Raw genomic sequence first — 27,332 nt, forward strand, 5'->3', positions numbered from 1 at the left:
CTACCAGATCGCCCCTTGATACCCTAGATGCATTGTCTGTGACATCTTAATCCTGGATGACCCACTTAAAAAAAACACAACCTGTGAGTAGCATATGAATAAGTGAACAGTTTTACACTGACTTGAACAGTATTGCAGTTTTTTCAGAGTAAGTCAGCTTAATGTAGGATGAAATGCTCTATGAAAGTGATGCAGGTCTTTGAAGTTTACCACACTGACAAAACCCGCAAGCACAGATCACATGACACTTCAGGCTTGCTGGGTGTGTCTTTTTCACTCTGATATGATTTCTGATTGGCTAACGCAGATCACATGACATTGCAAGGTTATGAGGTCAGTCTTATTCACTTAGAAATGATTTCTGATTGGCTAACCCAGATCACATGACATTGCAAGCTTGTGAGGTCTGTCTCTTCAGGGTTTTCCTGACAGGTATTGGATCAGGTTTAGCCTCCTGCATCTCCTTCAACTTGTCTGCCTCTTCATCCTCATCCTCATCATCATCGTCGTCATCATCATCATCATTACTGTCACGTCGAGATTTTTTAACTGAAGAAACATGTTGGAAGGTCACATTAGACTAAATTAGACATTAGACATTAGATTAAATATCTATAACAACTTTGTACTCAGTGTTATAATATAACTTCATGATGAGTGGACATTGTGGAATTGGAAATTAAACTCATGCATAGCTGAATATTTCTGCTAAGGATTCATCCTTTCTGAAGCATACTTTGCATTAATACATTGGGAAATTTAATGGGTGACGTGGTATACAAATAGAAAAAGCATAACAACACTATGAATAATTACTTAGAGTATATATCTATAAAAACAAAACAATTACAGAATGCACATTGGTAAACCGTAAGTGGTTCTGTCCTTAGCTAGCCAGTCATGTAAGTATGGTCGGACATGATGCTCCACTAAGTTTGTCCTACCTTCAGTTGTCTCCCCTGGTTTCATCTCCTCTTCCACATCATCTTCCTTCGACTTCTTCTCCAGCTGTTCCTTGTACCGGAGTGCGGTGGAGCTGTAGGCCAGCTGCTCGTGCTCACAACACAGCCACAGCGTCTTCCCATTGGCCATGTGACACCTGGATAATAATAATAATAATGATGATGATGATGATGATGATGATGATGATGATGATGATGATGATGATAATGATGATGACTGGACTTCATACACAAGGCGCACTTGATTTTCATTCTCAGCTCCCTGTGGATGTACACTGAGTACAGGGTCTTCCCATTGGGCATGTATCACCTGGATGATACAACAGATAGAGTACTGTGTCTTCCCATTGGGCATATATATCACCTGTGTGATACTAAATATAGAGTACAGTGTCTTCCCACTGAGCATGTATCACCTGGATGATACAACATATAGAGTACTGTGTCTTCCCATTGGGCAAATATCACCTGTGTGATACTAAATATAGAGTACAGTGTCTTCCCATTGGGCATGTGACACCTGTGTGATACTAAATATAGAGTACAGTGTCTTCCCACTGAGCATGTATCACCTGGATGATACAACATATAGAGTACTGTGTCTTCCCATTGGGCAAATATCACCTGTGTGATACTAAATATAGAGTACAGTGTCTTCCCATTGGGCATGTGACACCTGTGTGATACTAAATATAGAGTACAGTGTCTTCCCACTGAGCATGTATCACCTGGATGATACAACATATAGAGTACTGTGTCTTCCCATTGGGCAAATATCACCTGTGTGATACTAAATATAGAGTACTGTGTCTTCCCATTGGGCATATATCACCTGTGTGATACTAAATATAGAGTACAGTGTCTTCCCATTGGGCATGTATCACCTGTGTGATACTAAATATAGAGTACAGTGTCTTCCTAATGGGCATGTGACACCTGGGCCCACTTGCACAAAGCGATCTTAGCTCTCAGACTATCGCAAGCCTATGTTAAAGTATGGGAGTTACGATCATCTTAGCACTAAGATCGCTTTGTGCAAGTGGGGCCTGAATGATACGACACAATAGAGTACAGTGTCTTCCCACTGGGCATGTATCACCTGGATGATACAACATATAGAGTACATTGTCTTTCCATTGGGCATGTGACACCTGAATGATACGACATAAAGAGTACAGTGTCTTCCCATTGGGCATATGACACCCAGATGATACGACATATAGAGTACAGTGTCTTCCCACTGGGCATATAACACCCGCATCACTTCAGGCTTTCCTTCCACATCAAGATGGTTACCATCAAGCAATTATGGAGTTACATTTTGGCTGGATAAACAAGTCAATCAAAATTGTGAAACAAAATTGACATCCAGTTCGTAAACAACATGGATTTCAAAGTGCAAATTCAGTGGACTGCATAATTTGTATAAGATGTGTTCCGTCAATTGGGCGTCTATGTTTTCTAGATATTTTCCAATTTTTTTCATGTTTTTAATCAAGGTGTTCATGTGACTTGATGCAAAGTAAAACGTTTTATTCTTAATTTATATCTTCATCATAGATCAGATCGTTTTGACTGGGCACTGCCATTCTTGTTTGAAGCAAATGCAAGTGATATGAGAGGTTGAATGTGATACAATTGGGACATACCGTATTCGACGTAATAAGTGCTCAGGGCGCTCTCAAAATTAGAAATAGGGGGCTCTTATTAGAATATTATTTTGGTGAAAAAACAGAGTTGAAAGATAAATTTCGTGGTTTATGCTGACAGCCTGACATGTTTATGTACGACAGATATATGTTTCCAGAATTTAATTGCCAATAATAAGGGTGCATATAACACACTAGTGCCTATTATACCTGAATAGGGGAAGGAAGCGGTGCGTATTATGTGCGAATAGGGGTCGGAAGGGGTGCTAATGTGGGATTGTTCACTAGCCAATATATCAGCAAATCTGGCCGTGGGCGCTTATTACGTCGAATACGGTAACTCTTAATAGCCACGGGTGGTGCCACAATCGAGCCCAGACACTCCAGGCCAGGTCGGCAAGGGTGGAAACTAAACTTTTACAGTCAGTTAATTCCCTTGCCTCAGGAGGATGGCTGGTTACTGTCACACAGGATTACAACCTGAAGAATCTCGGGAGAACTATTGGAGCTTTGAACACCCTACAAAGCACACTGACCTTGAGAGTCCACACTTGGTGCCGTCTTTGTCCTGGTCCATCACTGTCTGCAGCAGGGTCTTGTACTCCTCCTGGAACACGCTGTCTGTCCTGGCACACCACTGGAACACACAGTGATGGAGTGAGTACCAAGTAACGTCTCAGACCTGCGTCATCTCAGGCTACCTTCTGGCATATCTTAGCTGACACACAGTGTTTGTTTGTTTGTTTGTTGTTTAAAGCCGCACTCAGCAATATTACAGCTATATGATAGTGGTCTGTAAATAATCAAGTTTGGACCAGACAATCCAGAGATTGACATCATGAAAATTGATCCACGCAATTGGGATACGATGACATGCATCAACCAAGTCAGCGAGCCTGACCACCAGATCCCACTAACGACAAGCATGGTAGCCTTTTACGGCAAGAATGGGTTGCTGAAGACCTGTTCTAAACCGGATCTTCAAGGGCCCTTTGATTATGTGATCGAATCCCGGTTCACCCTGTTTACGTTTCTAGGTTTGTCAGCACCATGCCCTGCTCGTGGGTTTCACCAAAGTGGTAGACCTGCCTCACATCAGGCTTTCCTTCCACATTAGGCTTACACACCGCAACATTATTGGAATACTGTTTACAGGGGTGTTACACCCAACTCACTCCATTCCACTCCACTCCACTCCACTCCACTCACTCACTCGCTCAACTTACTCACTCACTCACTCCACTCCACTTCACTCCACTCCACTCAACTCCACTCTGCTCCGCTCTGCTCCACTCACTCACTCACTCCACTCACCCACTCACTCACTCACTCCACTCCGTTCTGCTCCACTCACTCACTCACTCACTCAGTCAACTCACTCACCTCATCCAGCTTGGTCCTCAGCCTCTCCCCCTCTGCGGTGTTCAACAGCATCATCTCCAGGCTGGAGTGTTTCAGGATGGACTGGAGGCGGGCCAGGTACGGCGCAACCGACTTGAGGTAGTCGTCATCAGGTACATCGAGGCTGGGGAACGGGATGGTGTCAGGAACAGGATGCCACCCCTGGAACAGCACGCGTTACTGAAGAGGACTTAAGTCTTAGCAAAGTCGAAAAGCATCACGAAGGGCTCAGCTAAATGGGCTTCACATTTTCCCCATGTGGGGATTCAAACCCTGATAGCTGTCTAACAAGGAGCAGTGCCTACACTACCACTTGACACATACACTTAAAGCTTATTGTTACAGCACATACCAGCATATTGTGAGACACAGGCTACAAAATAATCCCAGAAACATCATCAGTGTGTAATTTAGATTGACAGTTGTGAAATTGTCAGAGTGTGAGTGCTACCCTGAGACAATACACACTTACCGGTTCTTTGTCTCAAAGCAAAAAGAAATACTAGTTCTACATCAAAATATATTTGGCTGAAGCTTTGTTAAAAATATGTATAAAGATAGTCTGACACTTCTGTTAAAGAGAATGAAATATCCTGAAAGCATAATAAACTTTCACAATTGTTTGTTTGTTTGTTTGTTTGTTGTTTAACGCCTAACTCGGCAATATTCAGGCGGTCTGTAAATAATCGTGTCTGGACCAGACAATCCAGTGATTGACAATTGGGCTACGATAACATGCATCCACATGCTAATCCTGTTCGTTGCCTGTTACAACAAGCATCTCGGAGTACAAAGTGGACACAATTTATGGACAACAACTTCTTTATTTTACTGTAAAGGCGATGTTTCAGTATAGATCCTTATACCGTTGTCAACAATCAACAAGCAAACAAACAAATAATTGTGATAGGTGGTAAAATTATGCCTTCAGGATATTTCATTCTATTTAACTGAAGTGTCGTACTGTAATTTACATAATTTCTGACAAGGTATCAGCCACGCCTTTACGTTTCAGTATAGGATAAATACTGAAGCGTCGCATTTAGAGTAGATAAAGAAATTGTTATCCATAAATTGTGTCTACTTTGTCAACTCCTAAGTATCAAAGATTTCAAGCATGGAGGGGCGGACGGGTAGCCTAGTGGTTAAAGCGTTCTCGTCACGCAGAAGACCCAGGTTGGATTCCCTACATGGGTACAATGTGTGAAGCCCATTTCTGGTGTCCCCCGCCGTGATATTGTTGGAATATTGCTAAACGCGGCGTAAAACCATACTCACTCACTCACTCACTTCAAGCATGGAATGCTGAAGACCATTTCTAACCCGGATCTTCACGGGTCCTCCACAATGAAGGGTGGCCTCCGATGTGCTGCTGGAGCAGTTGAATCTCGGGACACATGTATTTTTTATTCTTTGGTTTATCATAAAGAACCATCAACTTTCATGCTTAATTTCAAGCATCTTACCTGTTCGTGTTCACACAGCAATCTGAAGCAGTACTTTGATGCTGCCAGTTTAGCCTCTGCCTGTTTGAGAATCTCTTGGGTTTTCTAGAAACAAAAGAGTCATAGTAAGACATATGACCAGCATTGAGGGCCTCTCCAACATATATACTGTAAAACGTGAAATGAATGCGTCTCCAAAAGAATGCGACCGCTGGCCCCTAGCCAAAAATGCAACTCAATATGAATGCGACACCCCCTCCTCTCAAGCATCAGTGGATTTATATCTAAACAAAATGTCCTCTGTCAGGTTTACAGGAGAATCCTCACCTTAATCCAACCTTACATTAATCCAATCAACACCAAATAGCACCGCTTATTAGCACTGAGTAGAGTACTTCAGCTATAACAATACGTGCGAGCTGGCTCGTGTCGGCCTTTGATGCAGTCGCAAAGAGCAAAGACACCGTGTTGGGTGGCGTCTGTCTGGACTTGCAGGTGTGATCAGTGATGACATGAGTGAGTAGAACTCTTGTCTTGACCCCAGCAGTGACAATTCACAGGATGTGATCAGTGTTTGAATGACACGTACTGTTTATATACTTGTAACAAGTGCTGCTCAATAAACAGTGATGTGGAATACATAGTTGTTTGTTTTCAGCGTATGTCTAAGTTGGTATTTCTGCTATCCAAAATGTCTTATTGTTGAGCAAAGACCACTCACATTTTTGGCATTTAATTCACGCTCGCGTTAATATCAAGATTTACAGTATTACCAAGTCACTGACTGCCATCAACCAAATAACTGTTCTCACCTTGGAAACCTTGATAAACATCAAACATGGACCAACACTGCAGGTGTTATGAATAGATTTAGAAAGTGGTCAAATGTAACAAATGTAACAAATGTTACAAATTCTAGTCCATGTTAGGTTGAGTCCCATCCAGGATTCAAACCCACACTCTCATAGTAAGGCACCTAATTGCCACCCCCCTAAGTCAGCGATCAAACCCACTCAGCCACCGAGGCTTCCACAAGAATGTATGTCCGACAACTGGTAGACTAGATCTTTGAACAGTATTCCAGTTATATCACGGCATGTCAGCCTAATGTGGGAGGAAAGCCTGAAGTGATGCAGGTCTCAGATGTTTACCACCTTTGTAAAACACAAGAGCACGGATATGGTGCTGACAAACCTAGAAACATATTTAGGACGAACTGGGATTCGAATCCTCAATCAGGTTTCTGACATGCCCAAGGGACACAACTCTGCAAAGCAAATATAGGAGGCTAAAACGACTGGGCCAGCCGTGTACCCCCATTGTTTTGTAAGAATAGTGTCACAACTCATAACCATCTAGATCAACCCCACCATGTCCTAAATAGAGATTAATATACGAGCAAGTGTGCCCTACTGATTTTATTAAACAAATGTCAGAATTCTTGTATTTCCCTAGTGGGAGTGAGGGTAATGCATATATTCTTACACAAGGTTCATAAAATCAGTATGACACACATACAAGTGTAATAATTTCTTTCTTACCGGTTCACATTATTTCTTAATCCTTTGGAGCTCCCCTTTTAGAAAATGCACTGATCACATGATCACATCGCTGTCCTAGAAAACCACAACTGTCGAATGACGTCAACAATCTTTCTAGTGTGACGTCATTCTGACCTTACATCCTTATAAGATTCTAATGCTGTCAACTATGACATTCGGATAATGTAAAAAATACACTGGTGCATATGAAGTGATTTTGCAGAAGTGCAGATATGATTTTTATGAACTCGGTTATTTCTAAGTCAATGAGTAACAAGACACACTATGACTACCTTTTCTCTCTCCTTGTAGATCTTGTTGAGTGCCTCCTCCTGCTTCTCCTCCTCCTTGTCTTTGTTCTCCTCCACTGCCCGCTTATACTCCTCCTCATCCCCGATGGTGTTCCCCTCCAGAGCCTGTTTCTCCTCGTCTGTCAGCTGGGGAGGGGCGTTGATGTCCACCACCACAAGGCGGGGGTAACCTTCACCTTCAATAGAGTCTGCGTATGTCATCAACTGACGCAAGAACTTCCTCTCCGCAAGCTCCAGAACTTCCTGATGATGAATAGAAACCGAGTTTGAAATAACCAAATCATCTCGATGCACTATTGTTAGGCTTCATATAGAGAAGGAGCTTGGGACTTTGGTAATCTTTCTCCTCTGAAAGGAACTATTGAACATTTTTTTTCCACACCATGTTTTTCACAAGACCCACCCAAGGCAAACTTCAAATCCCATGACCCTCCCCCAAACCAACCCCCCTGCCCCCTCCCCTCCTGAACCTACCCTCTCCCCCACCCAAGGATATCAAATGACTGACCCCCAACCACCAAGTCCTGAATATTAGTAGTAATTTGATTGAGCAATAATCAACACTTTAGGGTTTTGATGACACACCCAGTGCACACATTGTAACCATCCGATCTTCATTTTTGTCAGCTACTATAACAAGCATACAGTCGACAGGACCTACTCTACTTTGCTATCCCCGCTTTAGATTCAATGTGCTAAATTTCATTGACCACATGCATGACCTTGACCATATGTATGACCTTGACCACACACGACCTCTAAGTCCTTGGATGCATAAAGCCACATGTTACCTGAGTGATCCTGCTACAACAAATTTATCTTACCTGCATGTTAGAAAATGACATTGGAAAAGAATTTAAACAAATTCAAAATTGACAGAAAGCAGTCGTTTGATTGAGCTGAGATTAACTTGTGCTATGTCATATGACTTTCATTGAACAACAAAAAGCATGCAGCTTTTTGCTTCGAAGCTAAGTTTAAAGGATTTATTCTCCCGCTGAGAAATCCACATGCAGCCTGTTTTCTTCATGGCGGGGTATAAGGGACTTTTTCCCTCCAAGGTGGGATACATCACATTTTATCAAGATCATGTAAACCAATCAGATCTCATCATTCTGACAATATTCATTGCACCAAATTACTGACAAGACAAGAAATATACAGGTCTTGTAATTAAAGTAATAATCAAATCGTACAAGAGAGTACACTACACCATTACATTTCTTGAAATTCACGACCGCCTCCGTGGTCTAATGGTAGAGCGTCCGCCCGGAGAGCAGAAGGTCCGGGGTTCAATCCTCGGCCACGTCATACCAAAAGACGTTAAAAGATGGTACTTGTTGTTACCCTGTCTGGTGCTCGGCATTAAGGGGCTAAAACAAGGACTGGTCGGCTCAGAGTCAATATAATGTGTCTGAGTGGGGTATTCATGTTAAACTGTAGCATGCACGTCGCTATATAAGTGCAATAATCTTCGACGCGACGTTAACCCCCTTTTCACCTCACCTCACCTTGAAATTCACCCTTGAAATTCATTACTAGGGTTCCCTGGTAAAACCCTGCTTTTCATTTCAATAATGGTTTTCATTACCTGGAATGAAGTCTGGCGCTGGGTGTCGGAGGTCTGGGCCTCGTCCGCTTCGTCCTTGGGGATAAGATCCTGTACCATACTCAACACGTCCAGCAGCCCCGCCTCGTTCTCATATTGCAGGTTGACCTTGGGACACTCGTGACCAACCGCGATCATGCCCACCTGAAACAGTGGAATCACAGACGAGTAAGTATTGTTTGGTTGGTTGTCATTCAATGCCAAGATATTATGAGCAAATGGTCAGCGCCATTGGGGTTATAATGATTCACAATCAACCACATCACCAAGTCTGACAACCATTTAGTCGCCTACTAACGACCAACAGCAGTCGCTGGGGACCTATTCTTTACCAGAATCTTCACAGGCAGACAAGCATAGGTTACTGGGGACCTATATTCTTACCAAGAATCGACATGGGGAGACAAGCATTGGTTGCTGGGGATCCATTCTTACCCAGAATCCCCACGGTGAGACAAGCACAGGTTACTGGGGACCTATATTCTTACCTGGAATCCCCATGGTGAGACAAGCATAGGTTACTCAGGATCCATTCTTACTCAGAAACCCCATGGGGAGACAAGCATAGGTTACTGGGGACCTATATTCTTACTCAGAAACCCCATGGGGAGACAAGCATAGGTTACTGGGGACCTATATTCTTACCCAGAATCCCCACGGTGAGACAAGCATAGGTTACTGGGGACCTATATTCTTACCCAGAATCCCCACGGTGAGACAAGCATAGGTTACTGGGGACCTATATTCTTACCTGGAATCCCCATGGTGAGACAAGCATAGGTTACTCAGGATCCATTCTTACTCAGAAACCCCATGGGGAGACAAGCATAGGTTACTGGGGACCCTATTCATACACAGAATCCCCATGGGGAGACAAGCATATGTTACTGGGGACCTATATTCTTACCCAGAATCCCCACGGTGAGACAAGCATAGGTTACTGGGGACCTATATTCTTACCTGGAATCCCCATGGTGAGACAAGCATAGGTTACTCAGGATCCATTCTTACTCAGAAACCCCATGGGGAGACAAGCATAGGTTACTGGGGACCCTATTCATACACAGAATCCCCACGGGGAGACAAGCATAGGTTACTGGGGACCTATATTCTTACCTGGAATCCCCATGGTGAGACAAGCATAGGTTACTGAAAGGGCTTTACAAATTGTACCCTAAAGAGAAACAAACCCAGGTTTTGGCTGTGACAACTGTATTCTTTAACCACTGGGCTACCCAACTGTCTCTTCATTGTATGAGTGAGTGAGTTTTGTTAGAATGCTGGAGTCAGACCTATTCCAGCCATGTGGCTGCCCCTTGATAATCATATCAAGGATATCAGTAGTAATTTGATTGAGCAATAATCAACACTTTAGGGTTTTGATGACACACCCAGTGCACACATTGTAACCATCCGATCTTCATTTTTGTCAGCTCCTATAACGAGCATACAGTCGACAGGACCTACTCTACTTTGCTAACCCCGCTATAGATTCAATGTGCTGAATTTCATTGACCACATGCATGACCTTGACCATATTCATGACCTTGACCACACACGACCTTGACTACATTCATGACCTTGACTTTGGTCCTACCTCTGTACTCTCCCATTTGTAACTGGTTCCAACAACTACAAGAATAACTGGAATCTTCAGCGTTGAGATGGCAAAGCGGAATTCCATTCTGCAATTCTTCGACTCGGCATACTGAAATAACAATTCATTCATTCAAAATGTCCTGAGCAATAGCCCTCTTCAGTGGAAATAATCATATTAGTATGGCTGCTACAGTATGAAGAGATTGAAAAAAGTGATCCTCAATTTCATGAAAACATTTTGAAATAGCCATCTGAAAGAAAGGTAAAAATATTTGGTATATTGACAAAGAATTCAAAGATTGTTTCGAATGTCAGGTCATGTAATCATTCTCACCAGGTATTTATATCTTGCATTGGGTACTAATATCTTTCATTGGATATTTATATCTTTCATTGGTATTTACATCTTTCATGGGGTAATTATATCTTTCATTGGTATTTATATCTTTCATTGAGTATTGATATCTTTCATTGGTATTTATATCTTGCATTGAGTATTTATATCTTTCATTGGTATTTATATCTTTCATTAGGTATTTATATCTTTCATGGGGTAATTATATCTTTCATTGGTATTCATATCTCTCATTGGTATGTTATATCTTGCATTTGGTATTTATATCTTTCATTGGTATTTATATCTTTCATTGAGTATTGATATCTTTCATTGGTATTTATATCTTGCATTGGGTATTTATATCTTTCATTGGTATTTATATCTTTCATTAGGTATTTATATCTTTCATGGGGTAATTATATCTTTCATTGGTATTTATATCTCTCATTGGTATGTTATATCTTGCATTTGGTATTTATATCTTTCATTGGGTATTTATATATTTCATTGGTATTTATATCATGCATTGGGCTACATCATTCACTGGGTATTTATATCTTGCATTGGGTATTTATATCTTTCATTGGTATTTATATCTTGCATTGGGTATTTATATCTTTCATTGGGGTGGTTGGTTGGTTGATTGTTTTACGCCTCACTCAGCAATATTAAAGCTATATGATGGCGGTCTGTAAATAATCGAGTCTGGACCAGACAATCCAGTGATTTCCATTAGTCAACTTTTACGACAAGCATAGTCGCTTTTTAAGGGTTAGCATGGGCTGCTGAAGACCTTTTCTACCCCGCATCTTCACGGGTCCTTTCATTGGGTATTTATATCTTTCATTGGTATTTATGTCTTGCATTGGGTTTTATATCTTTCATTGGGTATTTATATCTTGCATTGGGTATTTATATCTTTCATTGGGTATTTATATTTTTCATTGGTATTTATATCTTGCATTGGGTATTTATATCTTTCATTGGGTATTTATATCTTTCATTGGGTATGTTTCACTCCCCTGGGTCCAGTTTATAGAGTAATTTATACCAATGAGTAGACACTTTTAAACTAATTGTTCCTGACATGCTTTTTCAAATAACACGTTCTTTATAACTTGTGTATTCAGTATGTTTGCTCAAACTTTGCTTCTGTTTAACCAGCAGCAAATGGGGACCACGCCAAGGGCCCAGGTACAATAATTTTTTATTGGTGAGGACTTTTTTCTGGAGTCCATCACCATGGAATTATTATCATGATGTTACCTGTTCAGACACACAGGCAATCATGACCTTGCACTTGCGAAGGCCATCAGCGATGTCCTCAAAGAAACCCTCCTGCAAAGTCAACAAACATTGTGATGAAAAAAGGATAACGAAACACTTGGCAAGGTTGGTTTGTTTGTTATTTAACGCAGCACTCAGAAATATTCCAGCTATACGACAGCTGTCAGCTTATAACTGAATCTGGACCACACAATTCAGTGACTGACATCTTGAGCATCGATCCACAGAATTGGGATACGATGACATGCATCAACCCAGTCAGCAAATCCGACCACCCGATCCAGTTACGCACCTCTTACGACAAGCATAATGGAGGCTCTGTTCAGGTTTTCTTTAGTAGCCCTGAAGATTACACTAACTAAGCGTGTTATCAAAGAGATAAACAAACTGTGTTTTAAACATAGATCTAGGCTACCTCTTGACTTAACAGCATTAAACTGAATTAGACATCTAAGACAGAGGTTTAAATTGTTAAATTCAGCACAGTTAAAAGAAACGAAGTTGAAGGACTTGAAACTGGTCTGTGCGAACCCTATCTGTCCTATTCCAGTATTTATATCCCACCTGTCCCATTCTCTCGATGTCCAACCAGCACTTAATGCCCTTGCCCTCCAGGAACTTCTTCAGCCTGCGGGGGTCGCCCCAGCCCAGTGCTCCTGTTTTCGACTGGGACCCGAGGGCCACAGCCTCCTTGGAGTTGCACCAGCAGTAACTGATAAAGCATTTTGGGAAGTCCTGTCTCTGAAATACAGAAGAATAAGGTCACCATCATTGTCTGATGAAGCACTTGGGGAAGTCCTGTCTCTGAAATGCAGAAGTATAAAGTCACCATCACTGTCTGATGAAGTACTTGGGGAAGTCCTGTCTCTGAAATACAGAAGTATAAGGTCTCCATCATTGTCTGATGAAGCACTCTGAAACATGGAAGTATAAGGTCTCCATCATTGTCTGATGAAGCTCTCTGAAACATGGAAGTATAAGGTCTCCATCATTGTCTGATGAAGCACTTGGGGAAGTCCTGTCTCTGAAATACAGAAGTATAAGGTCTCCATCATTGTCTGATGAAGCACTCTGAAACACAGAAGCACAAGGTCACCATCATTGTCTGATGAAGCACTTTGGGAAGTCATGTCTCTGATACACAGATGCATAAGGTCACCATCATTGTCTTATGAAGCACTCTGAAATAAGAAGTATAAGGTCTCCATCATTGTCTGATGAAGCACTCTGAAACACAGAAGCACAAGGTCACCATCATTGTCTGATGAAGCACTTTGGGAAGTCATGTTTCTGAAACACAGATGCATAAGGTCACCATCATTGTCTTATGAAGCACTCTGAAATAAGAAGTATAAGGTCTCCATCATTGTCTGATGAAGCACTCTGAGACACAGACATATAAGGTCACCATAACTGTCTGATGAAGCACTTTGGGAAGTCCTATCTCTGAAATACAGAAGTGTTAGGTCACCATAACTGTCTGATGAAGCAATGGTGCTTCAACAACCTTAATGAAGACAGACACAAAATCTATTCTGTATCAGAACATCCAAACCAACCGAACATCAAAATTAGGTTCAGTAAAACTAGATTACACCTAACAAAAAACAAATACTTACTCCAGCAGTTTAATTTTCAAAAAAGAACCTGGACTCACTCTTTCTCAATATTTTCTCCACAGTACTATGTTGTAAGTAATGAATATACCATCTCAGTAAACAAAACAATGAAACATCTTGCATAATCAATTTCTTTAAAGATTAGAAATTGATTGTGATTGATTATGGCAAATTGTGTTTCATTTTTTTTACCTTCCATTCAACGCCAGTTTGGACCCTCGCAATTCACAACCCAACACAGGTATTCCAATATACTTGTAGCTTTACTTCTCAGTAATGGCCAAACAACATGTGAAGAGAGAACGAAAACAAACCAAGGGAGGTAACTCTCCCACTACCTAGGCAGTCTGCCGCTAAACATAAACAACGGTCGCCAACCACACTGGCGCAACCTCCTTTTTTCTTTGTAAAACATTACCTGATATGGGTTACTATTAAAGTCTCATACTGTCATAAACAATACCCAAAAGAACTGGTCACAATAAAACTTAAAACCTGATGTAGATATCCTTGACATCACGTGATATAAGCTGATACGACACCATAACTATAGCCTAAATGCGAAAAGGTATCCAGACACAGTTGATGGACAGAGCAACATAAACATGTTAGAAATCGGTAACATAGTCATTGAGGTGTTGAGGTGGTCGCCGTGCTCGGATTGACCTCCTTTGTGCATTGACTGGAGTTGAATACACGGTATCATCAGTGTCATCTGTATTCACAATGTCATTGTCACTAACATTTTCAAGCAAGGAGTCCTGATTATCCAGAGGAGGATGTTCTGGTGGGTTGACTAAAATGTCTTGGTCCTGGTATGGTTCATTTAGCACTGGGGGAACGATGGGAAGGGTAGGTGGTTCAGTCCTTTGGGGAACAGTATCTATCTCACCATCCGAAGACTCATCGCACACAGATTGCTGAGGAAGTCCACTTGACTGTTCATGTTGACATGGAACTCTGAAGCACTCTGATTTTTTTACTCTATATGACGTGCTTCGAAGTTGGGAACCCACAAACTTCTGAATGTTGCACCATTCACCATCGTTAACAACCACAAGGTATCGATCTCGTGACCGTGATTTATTACGATCTGCATGTAGATATACAAGGTCGCCAATGCTGATGTTAGGGGTGGGCAGGCTAGGGATATGGGCTTTAGACATCTCACTGTGTAGATGATTGGTAGTTCGCTGGTGATGTTGGTCTAGGATCAATTTTCTGTCTCCAACGGGTATTTGGTGGTTGTTAAATTGATCTCTTTGTGTCCACATTTCCCTGGCGGATAACCCTCTGGATCTGATGCGAGAATTTAGTTGAGCAGTGGCTATAGCTAGGGTTATAGGTGTGACCGACCCCCCCAAAGGATCAATTTTTAACAACTCCAGCTCCAGCTCTTGAATAGCTCGCTCGGCTACGGGATTCTTGTTCTTGTTCTTTATTCGACCAATTTCAATGCAAAGTCGTTGACTTCGGAGAAGGTCATCTTGAACTAAGGCCTTAAACCCTGGAGCTGGGTCAGTTCTGATGACCGCCGGGGGTCCATCTAATGGTCTCATCTCAACACTTAGGCGAATCAAAGCCTCACGTAGGGTTCCCTTTTGCTCATTTTCAATGGCACATGTACAGGTGAAAGATGTGACACATTCTCTCAACACAAGTATGAGTTGCCGTTCTCTTTTTATTACATCTGCAGCAAACGCGGCTCCAATGATCTCTGAGGGATCAGTAGATGACTGAGCCACAACTGTGTGGGGAACCTGTTGAAGAGATGTACAGTGATAACATCCGCTTGAAACTTTAGTTATTGCTTGATCCATGTCCAAAGCATAGAAGTAGCGGTTCACAACGAGTTTCAACTGGTGGGCAGAAGGATGATTTAACTGGATGTGCATTGCAGTCAGTAATCCATCCAAGACTTGTCGTGGAATGACGATGCACTCTCTGATGGTAACAAGAGGCTCATTTCTTTGAATCACCAACACACCATCTTTGGCGATGGTCACAGACTGTAGATAACGTTTTACGTCTTTAACATCAGTTTGTTTCTTGGATGGGCGAGTGCCCTGTATGAGATGAGCATGTGTGCGTCTGAGATCAGAACACTCTGACTGGATGGCGAGCCATACATTCCTGTTGGTGTATGGAAGTTTAGATTTCCCTGACATGATGTCCTGAACAGAAGTACCACGTACCGTACAGTCCTCAATTTGACGAATGAATGAGCAAATCTGACACAGGGGCTCGTCACACTTGGATGCATTTCTACTGGCAAAATCAGATGGAATATTTGCAGAACCACTGAGATGGCGAACAGAGGCCTGGTATCTACTCACTGTCGACAAAAAGGTAGACACTCTTGGGCTTGCTGAAAACTCTCCACGACACAACTTTTCATATGCTTGAACGCATGGTTTACTGTCAGTCAGGATACATGCTTGTAGGCTTGACTGTACTAGGTAAGGACTAAAGTGCTTGGTGGCAACAGCTATAGATAGTGCTTCTATTTCACACGGTAGCCATGTCATTTGACGCTGGCGCAGTTTGGCACTGAAGAAACCAGCGAGAAGAGTACTGTTGTTCCTTGTAATGTAGAGAGTAGCACCTATGCCATGGTTTTTCACTGCTCCATCTGTAACGATCCATAGCTGGTCATCCCTCCGAGGAAGAACAATGGTTTTATGTGAGGATAGTGCAGATTGAGCATTTCCAAAGGCACAGATAAGTACCTCTGACCAAACTATTCTCTCTGCTGAAGGACGTCCAGCTTGAAGAGTGTCCAATGGACCCAATAGTCCAGCACAACCTGGTATTACCCGGGCTAACACTTTGTAGGCTCCAATAAACGACCTCAAACCCTTGACTGTAGATGGACGGGTGCAACTAGAGAGGGTGGAAATTCTGTGAGGACTTGCTTGAATGGAGCCATTTTTCCAAATCCATCCTAAGATGGTCACACTAGAAGGGCCGACAGTAGTCTTGGCAGCTGAAAGCTTTAATCCATTAAATTGCAAGGCCTGCAGAACACGTCGCCAGTTGTTCAGAAGCTCGTCTACGGTATTACCTCCACAATATAAGTCATCTGCCAACTTGGCCACTGATCCTTCCTTGAGCAAGTGCCCAAGCACACGACACATCAATTCTTCTAACGCAGTTTCAGAGCCCGGCATGCCCATGGCTGATCGGGCATAAACACGGACTCCACGGAAGGGAGTGGCCACACCACAATATTTCATTGATCCACGTGACAGGGGTATTTGGTAAAAAGCATTTGTCAAATCTGTGGTTATGATGTACTTCCATGCAGCTATCTGGCGTAATGTAGAATCAACATCAGGCATGAGTGATGGTTGTGGTTTACTATACCGCCCCACATCTGTGAATGCTGTAACCAGACGAAATCCACCATTTGACTTCTTGACAAGGAAGGATGGATTTAAATATTCCACTGATATCCCCACATCTTCAGGCTTGACGAAGACACCAATGTTCTCAAGCTCATCGAATTTGTCTTGCAGCTCTACAAGTTTGTCACGTGAGTATTGTGGGACTCGTCCCTTGCGTTGAGGGGGTTGGACAGGACCCATGTTGACAACTGCCTTGAACGGGCCAGATTTGCCATTATATCCATGGACATGTGGATTAAACACATCATCGTACTCCTTTATGAGGGCGTGGAAACTGTTGCGTGTGTCTGGTGAGAACTGGTTATCTGGGTCAATGCGTACCTGTTCTGAACAATTGACCTTGCATGTAGTAGTGGACTGTCTGAGAGGAATGCTTTCTGATTGACTATCGACCATCTCGGTCTCAGAGTTTGGGATGGTGAATACTTGTTGAACTTGGCAAAAGTGCTCATGCTTCTTGAGGACAAGAGGCTCTTTGGTGTCATTAGGAATTCTAATCTTCCCTGAAACGCTGGACACTATATCTGGTGCTGGCCATACTTTGTGGTCTTTGAATAAATCACCTGTTAGACGTGGTTCCACTGCGAATGTGTCATCTGAGTGGATCAGGTCATCCGGGAGTGATAACTCTATGAAATCGCCAGGCCAGATTGTTGTAGGGGACTTAGGCGCTCGTAAGACATGTGCGCGTCTTACTGTATGGTGTGACGAGTGGGTTTCTTGGTTGCCGTACTGGAAGGTGGTTCCATCTCCAAGTGTAATTTGGCGCTTAGCTGGGCGAACGGCAACATCATTTACTTCCATGAACGGTGTTCCTGCAAGCAATTCGACATCAAGGTTCTCCACAACAAGGCCCTCGAAAATAAAATCCTTATTGTCACGGCTGAGAGTTACTCGTGTTTCACCAACAATATGGAGTGGGGATGAACCATCAGCCTGATGGGCAGATTGTGAACTTTTGGTGACTGCAATGCCGAGTCTCCTCGCAGTAGTCTGACTGATCATATTACCTGTAGCTCCACTGTCGAGGGTAAGACATATGACATTATGACCATAAAATGCGTTCATATATGGAGACTGACGTACACTGACTCTATTGACTGAAGCATTGTTTACACTTGAGGCAGTAACGGGAGGTGTTGATACTGTGTCTGTATGAGGGGACTGTCCATCTTCATCCTCTGACTCATCCAGGATGCTAGCTATTTGACGTGCCTTAGCCATGTATTTTCTGTCTTGATCAGGTAAGTATGAACATTCACTGAGAAAGTGATTGTCACTGGGACGACCAGCTGTGTGACAGAGGGGACACGTTTTTGAGGTTGACTGGTAACGACGTTTATTGGATGTCTGCTGTATGCGAGGTCTAAAATTAGATCTTTGAGTGAAGTTGTTTGCTCTAGAGGTAGCAGTCCTCATGACCTTGGCATCCTCAGATGAATGTATTTCATCTAACAGGGAATTGAGCGCCTGTGATATCTCAGGTTTAATTGACGCTAGAGTACGGGATCTCAGTTCCGTTCCATATCGTTGCTTCACCAGCTTGGGCAAATCAGGATGGATAAGGCGCAACCAAGTCAGGATAATAATGTTCTCTAACGTAGGTGTTAATTCCTCATCCTCGCCAATCGCCTCTCCATGATGAGTGATTCCACCATTTTGTTTGAGCAGATTATCTTCCACAAATGCAGACAGGCGCTGGTAAAGATCCTCTGGTCGCTCCTCAGGTTGGAGATGTATGTCACACAAATCAAGAAAATGTGCACCAGATGACTGGAAGCCGTAGTGTAGTCTGATAGTCTGCCAGATACTTGAAATGGATACTGAACTTTTCACAATGGTGTTCCTGGCAATTACAGGACAATAATTGGCGATTTGGCCCAACATTAACTCGAGTGATGTTACCTTTTGCGCTGCTGTTTTGCGTTGAGCTCTAGCAATGTCTTCCCCATCATTTTCAAATCCTCGTAACGGGGTTGCACGTGTACGTTTTCCCCACGTGGCGCCGTCAGCAAGAAATGTTGCAAAATTCGTGTCCAGTGATAATGTATATAGTAGGTTTTGTTTCCAATTCTCAAACGAATTAACAGTTTCATGTTTCGTGAGAGACCACTGTTTCGGAGCTCTGTGAGTGTTTGCCATGATGTTATGCTAGTAGGCCTACTTGAAATACCCGCGCTATCGTGGCGATGTCGACCAGGTAGATTGCACACTTATTCGTGTAGTAACTGCGAAAGTCAGGTTAATTGCCGTGTTCAGAGATGCGGATGATCGTCTCCGCTGCCACCACGCCAGTTTGGACCCTCGCAATTCACAACCCAACACAGGTATTCCAATATACTTGTAGCTTTACTTCTCAGTAATGGCCAAACAACATGTGAAGAGAGAACGAAAACAAACCAAGGGAGGTAACTCTCCCACTACCTAGGCAGTCTGCCGCTAAACATAAACAACGGTCGCCAACCACACTGGCGCAAATTTTCATTATTTCAATAAAACAGAACACCACTACTCGAGTATCACATCCTCAGTTCAGCATTTCTCTTGTGCTTATGAGTGTACGTTATTTGGATGGCTTTTTTCAGCACAATGCATTTTGAATCGACCCAAAGCAAAGCAAGGGTGGCAAATGAGTCCACTGTAACTACCATAACAGGTTGAACATATAACACACTGGATAACTGAGTGTGAACCTGAGGATGAACCTGAGTGAGTGAGTGTATGAGTGAGTGAGTGAGTGAGTGAGTGAGTGAGTGAGTGAGTGAGTGAGTGAGTGAGTGAGTGAGTGAGTGAGTGAGTATGGTTTTATGCCACTTTAAGTGATCTTCCAACACTACTGCAACAGGGCACACCAGAAATGGGCTTCACACATTTTAGCCTAGTCATGATCATAAGCAGACAAAAAACATCTGGCGAGGAATAGGGTTTCCCTCACAACTATTAGATATGTGGGCAGTGAAGAGGACGTCTGTTGAAAATTTATAAAAATTTGTAGTGTGGTTCTAAGCATAAACAGGAATTTATAGCTATGATCTAGTATTCACAAGAATTATATAAAGTCTAATATGAGTAAAACTCTTTTTGATTCCATCAGTTTATGTTGTCATATGTACCTTCTTTAGATGCCCAGCCTTCACCTTGACAGCCTCCTGCAGTTCCTTGATCTTGCTGCTGAAGCGATTTGCCTCGTAGATCTTCACATAAACCTATATGGAAGGATTGAAACAGCAACAGTGTGTCATAAGTTTGCATGTTTGTTTGTTTTCTGTTTAATGCATCACTCAACAATATTCCAGCTATATGACGGTGGTCTGTAAATAACCAAATCTGAGTCAGATAATACAGTGATTGCCATCATGAGCATCGATCTACGCAATTTGGGTATGATGACATACATCAACCAAGTCAATGAGCCTGACCACCTAATCCTGTTAGTCGCCTCTTATGACATGCATAGTCGCCTTTCATGGCAAGCATGGGTTGCTGAAGACCTCTATTCTTCCCCGGATCTTCACAGTTCTGCTTGAGTAGGGTGTGGGTGTGGGTGTGGGTGTGGGTGTGGGTGTGGCTGCTTGTACTAGTCACTTTTACAGTGCTAGCCCACTGAGATACCATGCTGCAGTTTAACATGGATACCCCACTCAGACACAGTATACTGACTCCAAGCCGACCAGTCCTTGTTTCAATCTCATTAAAATCACATCTTAGTTCTCGCTACAGCGAAACAAAGATCTGAGGACATCCCATTACGGGTCACGTCAGACCGACCTTGCGCGAACTTTGACCGACCAATGGAATGACCAATCAGGATGAAGCTCTCTCGTGCTTTTAGGCACTCATTTCAAATTGGCCACTACGCTTCGAAACATATTTTGACAAATTCTCGATTACAAATTTGAAAGCTAAATAAAAGAACATTCTGGAATGGCTAATAGATGGTCTAGATTGTATGGATTCAGTCGTTTAACCAGTAACCATCGTTTGGAATACCCCGTGTTAAAGTTTTCGACATTGCATGATTAGAAATCCCATTCCGACTGTGACTTTCATAATCTGGTAAGCAACGCTCTGATTGGTCAGATGAAAGGTCGTTCTGATGTGACCCCTAATGGGATGTACTCAGATCTTTGTTTAGAGGTAGCGAAAACTAAGGTCTGATTTTAATGAGATTGGTCCTTGTTTTAGCCCCTTCATGCTCAACAGGGTGACAACAAGAACCATTTTTTGACATCTCTTGATACAAGCAGCCCGGAATCAAAGCAGCAACCTTCCAACCTCTGGATGGACACTATCCACAGAGAGGGTCATTGCTCAACAGCTCAATTCTCACGAGTCTGGATGAATGACAAGCAGTGTATGCATGGGGCTCATTCCTGTCTTAGTTTCCTTCAAGGTGTTACTACTAAACTCACATGATCCCCAAGCAAGATATTGAGGTCAGACTTCTGCCATCCAGTCTTGTCTCCGACCAGCGCCAGGAGGAGTGGTTTCTTCAGCGTTTCCTGACAGTATACAATCAGGTTCCGGCACTGTTCTGTCTCGATGAACTCGTCCGACATCCCAACCACCACCACCTGTCAACAACATGGCTGAATAGTAGTTCCCATGCTGAACTGGAATTGTGTTGAAAACGTCCCTCGGTGAATGGTGAGGTGAGGTGAAAATAGGTTGAATGTCGCGTCCAAGATTATTGCACTTATATAACGACGGGCATGCACTTGTGTGAGTGTTCGTGTACCTGTTTGTGCTAGTCCAGGCTGATGCGGATTTATAATGCTAGCTCACTGAGATACCATGCCGCAGTTTAACACGAATACTCCACTCAGCCACAGTATACTGACTCCGGGCCGACCAGTCCTTTTTTAGCCCCTTAGTGCTGTAATATTTCTGTGCTATCGGGGCTTCTCATATCGTGAGTCTATTCATAGATAACGAGAGCGTGTTCAGTCTACATGTTTATTGTATATCCAATGGCGGTTCAAGATCCTGTATCGATATCCCTACGCCTGTGATATGACTAGTGAGGTAGTGGTGAGTCTTGCAATATAGTCCATATATCACAAGCGCCAGACAGGGTCAGATCAAATACCATCTTTAAACGTCTTTTGGTATGACACAGCCGGGGATCCAGGCGGACGCTCTACCACTAGAACCCTATGATTTAACACCTGGGTGTCAATGGGTCACTCTTACCATTGGCCATGGCATGTTTCAATAAAAAATGTATGCAGGTTTTTATCTTCACTGTTACTGTAAAGAACATCTACCCTGAACACGCTTGTAGCTTATTCCCACTGGTGAAACATGGGTTTGCCTGGGTCTATCTATTTCCCAGTCTATGGGATAACAGCAATGAAACTGGCACTGTGTTGCACACTTCATTTGAATTTTACTATAGAATATCACTGGACATGTCAAGAAGCCCTCAGCCTACTGTAGATTGACATTTGAAAGTTGGCTTGTTGTAAAAGGTGCCTTACATGATCAGGTGGTCAGACTGTTTGATTATTATTTAACGCCGCACTCAGCAATATTCCAGCTATATGACGGCTGTCTGTTAATAATCGAGTTTGGACCAGATAATCCAGTGATTGACATCATGAGCATTGATCTACGCAATTGAGATACGATGACATCCATCAACCAAGTCAGTGAGCCTGACCACCCAATCCCATTAGTAGCCTCTTACGACATGCATGGGTTGCTGACGACCTTTTCTAACCCGGATATTCATTGGTTCTGCTATTTAAGACAGAAGTGAAAACATATAACAAAAACATGTGTGACTTTGACCTACCTGTGCTGCCTTCATGGAGAGAGTGAGTGTCTCCATGTCCGTTGTTTCTGGGGTGTCGCAGAAGGATCTGTTGATGAGAGACAGAGAATTTTATTGATGAGTATTTACATACAAAAAGACGCAAAGTTTAAAGATTTTGTCATCCAAGATCATTATTCCAACACCTTCAGTTTGTAAACAATAATAACCTGTGTCTTGAGTGTAAAAAGTACGTGTGGCGTGTCAGTTTAATGTGGGAGGAAAGCCCGAAGTGATGAAGGTCTCAGACGTTTACCACTTTGGTGAAACCCACAAGCACGGGTATGGTGCTGACAAAGTTAGAAACATAAGCAGGATGAACAGAGATTTGAACCCACAATCATAGGGTTCTGGCGTGCCAAAGGGATGCAACTCTGCAAAGCGATTTCAGACCCTACACGGCGGTACACTCCACGACTGTACTACCCATGCCCCCCATTGGGTGATATTATACACATCCATCACATCTGGTGTTCTTTTGTTCATAGGTTGCTTTAAGAATTTTTTTATTACATCTTTTAAATTTTGGGTGAAATATATATATAAATATAAAAATCTTAATTATTTTTTTTGTCTTTGTAGGAATATAGTGTTGGTAGGATAAGAAAAACACAAACTTTCAAATCTTTATTTTTGGCATTTTTGTGAAATGTGACACAAATGTTAAAATGTTTACACTGGAACGAAACCACAAGTATGAATACTATTTGATCAACCACACTGGGCCATTTAAAACTGAGCACTTTACACAGACAGCAGGGATGCAGTTTTTGAAATTTTTAAACATAACTGTCATTATCAGGTGTAATGTTAACACAAGAAACCACTCAACTGGAATTTTAATCCAAAAATCAAAAGGCTTGTTGATCTAACATAAAAGTCATAAAAACAAAAAACCTTGGCATGTCATTGCCCTTCAAGCTGACCCAACAGACAGAATCCTCTGTCTTTTAAACACGAAGACCTGGGTTCGATTTCCGACATGGGAACAATGTGTGAAGCCTATTTCTGGTGTCCCATGCCGTGATATTGCTGGAATATTGCTAAAAGCGGTGTAAAACCAAACTCACACACTGTTTACATGATATTTTATGAGAGCTTTGATTGGATGTGTTCACAATGCCGTCAAGACATAGAAGGACAAAGTTACTAGTTTAGGTCCATATCCGGTAGGCAATGGTTGGGTTTGTCGCACAGAGTTCAAGTCAAATGACTTCTGTAAGTAGTATTATACATGTCCTTCTTTCATTGGCTGACTAAATATAGTCACACTTCACCACTACACCCCACATCAGCCCAATGTCATAGGGAGTAGAATGTGTACAAACCCATGAAGTACTCACGAGGCCCATGTGATGTACGCTCATACACCGCCACACTTCCTGACAAGGGGAGGTAACTATCACAAGGGGAGGTAACTATCACTCTTACCACAGGAAGGTCCTCCCCTTCTGCACACTCCCAGTAAGATCACTGCCACCAGTGTGGAGGTGGCCAATACAAGAATCAAGAAAATTTGTCCTCGAATGTGGTGACATATATTTTTTGTGTATGCCTTTGGGAATGCAACACTGTGAATTTCGAAAAGGTTTATGACCGACTTACTATGTTCAAGATGAATTTACATTTTTTTTTTTTTAATCAGATTGGTGTAGTGGTAGACGAGAAGACATGTGCAAGACGTAAACCAGACTGTTATTGAGATGTCAAAAGGACCATGATTATGATACATGTCATACAATCGACAACTAATGGAAAAGCACCCAACTTCCCCCTAACGTATTCAACGTCACAGCAGTCATCACTTGTTTCTAAACAAATGGTTCAACTCAAGTGGGGAACTGTCACTGGTGGCAGAGATAGTATAGAGTGCTCCACAGGCTATCGCTGTGAAGAGGTTGTCACAACAGATGCTGGCAACTAAAGGGAGGCACCTCGGAAAGTGAGGTCAGCCTCCCCCTAAATGGCCAACCAATAGTTTGTGTACCAGTTAGTCAAAATCGAAAAATTGTGCAGCAACTCTGCACAAATATTGACATTGAATTTGATCAATTAACCTAAATCTTTTCATTTTCCTATTAGAATTCATCATAGAGAGGTCGTGCACCTCTTAAAACTGTTTCAACTTTTCAGCTTAGAACGGCTTTCGGACACAGTCAAATGTGTGGCAAACCAGCCTGACTTCCAGGATCACCCAAACTCTCTCTGCATTGTTTTTTTATTTTAACCTATAAATAACAACAACAACAACAACACACAACAACAACAAAAGTCCATTTGCACAGTCCTTTTTCCATACTGGATATCATGGTCAAAGCTCACCATTGTTAAACCCGTAAATGGATAATGATGCACTTGAACGTCATTCTCAGCTCTCTGGGGAGTATACAACCCTAACTGCTTGTGAGGTGCAAGCAGGTTAAGAGTCCCCATCTCATCCTACCGGGTACCCATTTGCCTACTCACACTTTGTTTCCCCCTGCGCGAAGTCCCTCTATGATGCTGCCTGGGTGGACCCGCTTATGTTCCATGTCCAGAGACGGGACGTTCTTCTTGGAGTAGCAGAAGAAGATGCTGATGGAGGTGTCCTCCAGGTCCCTCAGCTCCCGGACCGTCCGGCCCAGGTGGTCGTCAAAGTCGCTGTTCCGGTCGGGTGGCATTATAGCTGAAATATTGACAGGTTTAACTAAATATAAATAACATCACAAAACTCAATATCAATATATATAACTCTTGAGGTACAATCGAGCATGATCTTTTGTTGTTGATTGCAAAGAGCATCATACGACCCCATCTTCCCAAGGCAAGTGAGTTAACTGACTCCAGAAGTCCAGTTCCCACCCTTGCTGAACTAGGCTGGAATTTCAAGGCTCGATCATAGCGCCACCAGTGCCTTTATGAGTTTTGTCCCTTCTGTGTTTCTCCTATTGACCAATCAGATTCCTTCACTCATATTACTTGCATTTGCTTCAAACAAAATGGTGGCGGCCAGTGAAAACAATCTGATCGATAATCAAAATCTATATTGTAAAAACGAGTATTACGCCACGAAGTGCATCAAATCAGTTTAGCACCTTGAAAAGATTTGTAAAATATCTTTCGATCCCATATTGGCAGTATACATGCTTTGCAAATCCTGCAGTTGACCGAATCCTCATGTTGAAATCCATGTTGTTCTTTCTGCGATTTTGATTGGATTATGCATAGACTTGTAAGTCCAGCCAAAATGTAACTCCGGAATACCATCCTAGTTCGGCAAGGGTGGGGAACTGGACTTTTATAGTCAGTTAACGCTGAGAAGATGATACGACCCATGCTCAAAAATTGTTTGATCAGGGATTCAAAATTCAAGGCAATGTTACCTTGCAGTTCAGGAATGGACATGATGTGGAAAGACTTGTCACACTGCAGGAACGGCGCCTTCATCTCTGCTGCACGCAACACCTTCGACGCAGGAAACATGCAAGGGTCCACAATGTGCTGCAAGGAAAGAAAATGTTGAATTTCCTACCAGTTTTTTCTAGTGGTCTTCATGGAATATGATTAGGAAGTTATCTCCCATTGCATTCTACACATCAAGCTCCTTTCCAGCATGTGATACCTTCGTTACACTCTTGGCAACATTGCTGCCACCAGTGTGGGCACAGCCATCACAAGTTTCTTGAAATATGTGCTCTGACCCCAAATGCAATAACAATTATACTTTTGTTTATGTCTTTGGGAATGCCATCATAGTTAATCATGAAAAGGTTTTCAACTGACAATATTTCCCAGATGAATTTACCTATTTGTTTGTTTGATCGGATTGGTTCGAGATTGCAGACGAACGGAAAATCAAACAGCTTCTCCCTTTCATTCTTACCATACCAATTACATGATAGTTGTAATTGAACAGAAATTCAAATTGACAAGGAAAATAATTTAGCAGGGGTAAGAGTGTTTGTGGTCACATGAGTCATCACTTGTTTGTAAACATAACGGCCAGTCGGTTGCGAGCAACTACAAGCATGGTTGTGGCCACCTATCACAGTGGGGAGCTTGACTGGTGGCAGCGACAGCACAGAGAGCTCCGCGAATGGGAAATTGCTGTGAGGAGCTTGTCTACACATACCGTATACGACGTAATAAGCGCCCAGGGCGCTCTCAAAATTAGAATATTATTTTGGTGAAAAAAAGTTGAGTTGAAAGATATATTTCGTGGTTTAGGGCTGACAGCCTGAAATGTTTATGTACGACAGATATGTTTTTCCAGAATTTAATTGCCCATAATTAAGGGTGCATATAACACACGAGTGCGTATTATATGCGAGTAAATAAGTCTTGTGTACATTGATCAATCGGAAGTGGTGC

The 27,332-nt window shown here is 42.4% G+C and overlaps 2 protein-coding genes across 2 annotated transcripts in view; both read right to left on the bottom strand.

The window, feature by feature from the left end:
- Positions 1-203: 203 nt before the first annotated feature.
- Positions 204-27,332, bottom strand: part of LOC139477756 (uncharacterized) — a 98,371-nt gene continuing 71,242 nt past the window's right edge. Inside the window, exons 42-56 of the mRNA XM_071260163.1 lie at positions 26,345-26,462; positions 25,449-25,647; positions 22,965-23,031; positions 21,580-21,741; positions 20,281-20,373; positions 12,706-12,882; positions 12,121-12,192; positions 10,516-10,626; positions 8,901-9,062; positions 7,292-7,552; positions 5,479-5,562; positions 3,995-4,174; positions 3,148-3,248; positions 945-1,099; positions 204-549 (exon numbers count right to left, since the gene is read on the bottom strand). Of these exons, the coding sequence (XP_071116264.1) occupies positions 380-549; positions 945-1,099; positions 3,148-3,248; positions 3,995-4,174; positions 5,479-5,562; positions 7,292-7,552; positions 8,901-9,062; positions 10,516-10,626; positions 12,121-12,192; positions 12,706-12,882; positions 20,281-20,373; positions 21,580-21,741; positions 22,965-23,031; positions 25,449-25,647; positions 26,345-26,462 (2,112 nt within the window). The 3' untranslated portion in view covers positions 204-379. The remainder of the gene's footprint in view (positions 550-944; positions 1,100-3,147; positions 3,249-3,994; positions 4,175-5,478; positions 5,563-7,291; positions 7,553-8,900; positions 9,063-10,515; positions 10,627-12,120; positions 12,193-12,705; positions 12,883-20,280; positions 20,374-21,579; positions 21,742-22,964; positions 23,032-25,448; positions 25,648-26,344; positions 26,463-27,332) is intronic.
- LOC139477757 (uncharacterized) lies at positions 13,971-18,610 on the bottom strand. The gene has a single exon (XM_071260165.1). It carries the CDS (start codon positions 18,584-18,586, stop codon positions 14,369-14,371), a length of 4,218 nt encoding a protein of 1,405 aa, XP_071116266.1. The 5' UTR covers positions 18,587-18,610; the 3' UTR covers positions 13,971-14,368.

The sequence above is a fragment of the Haliotis cracherodii genome, unplaced genomic scaffold (genome assembly GCF_022045235.1).
Source record: "Haliotis cracherodii isolate W230 unplaced genomic scaffold, xgHalCrac1.p SCAF_35, whole genome shotgun sequence".
In the NCBI taxonomy this organism is placed as follows: Eukaryota; Metazoa; Mollusca; class Gastropoda; order Lepetellida; family Haliotidae; genus Haliotis; species Haliotis cracherodii.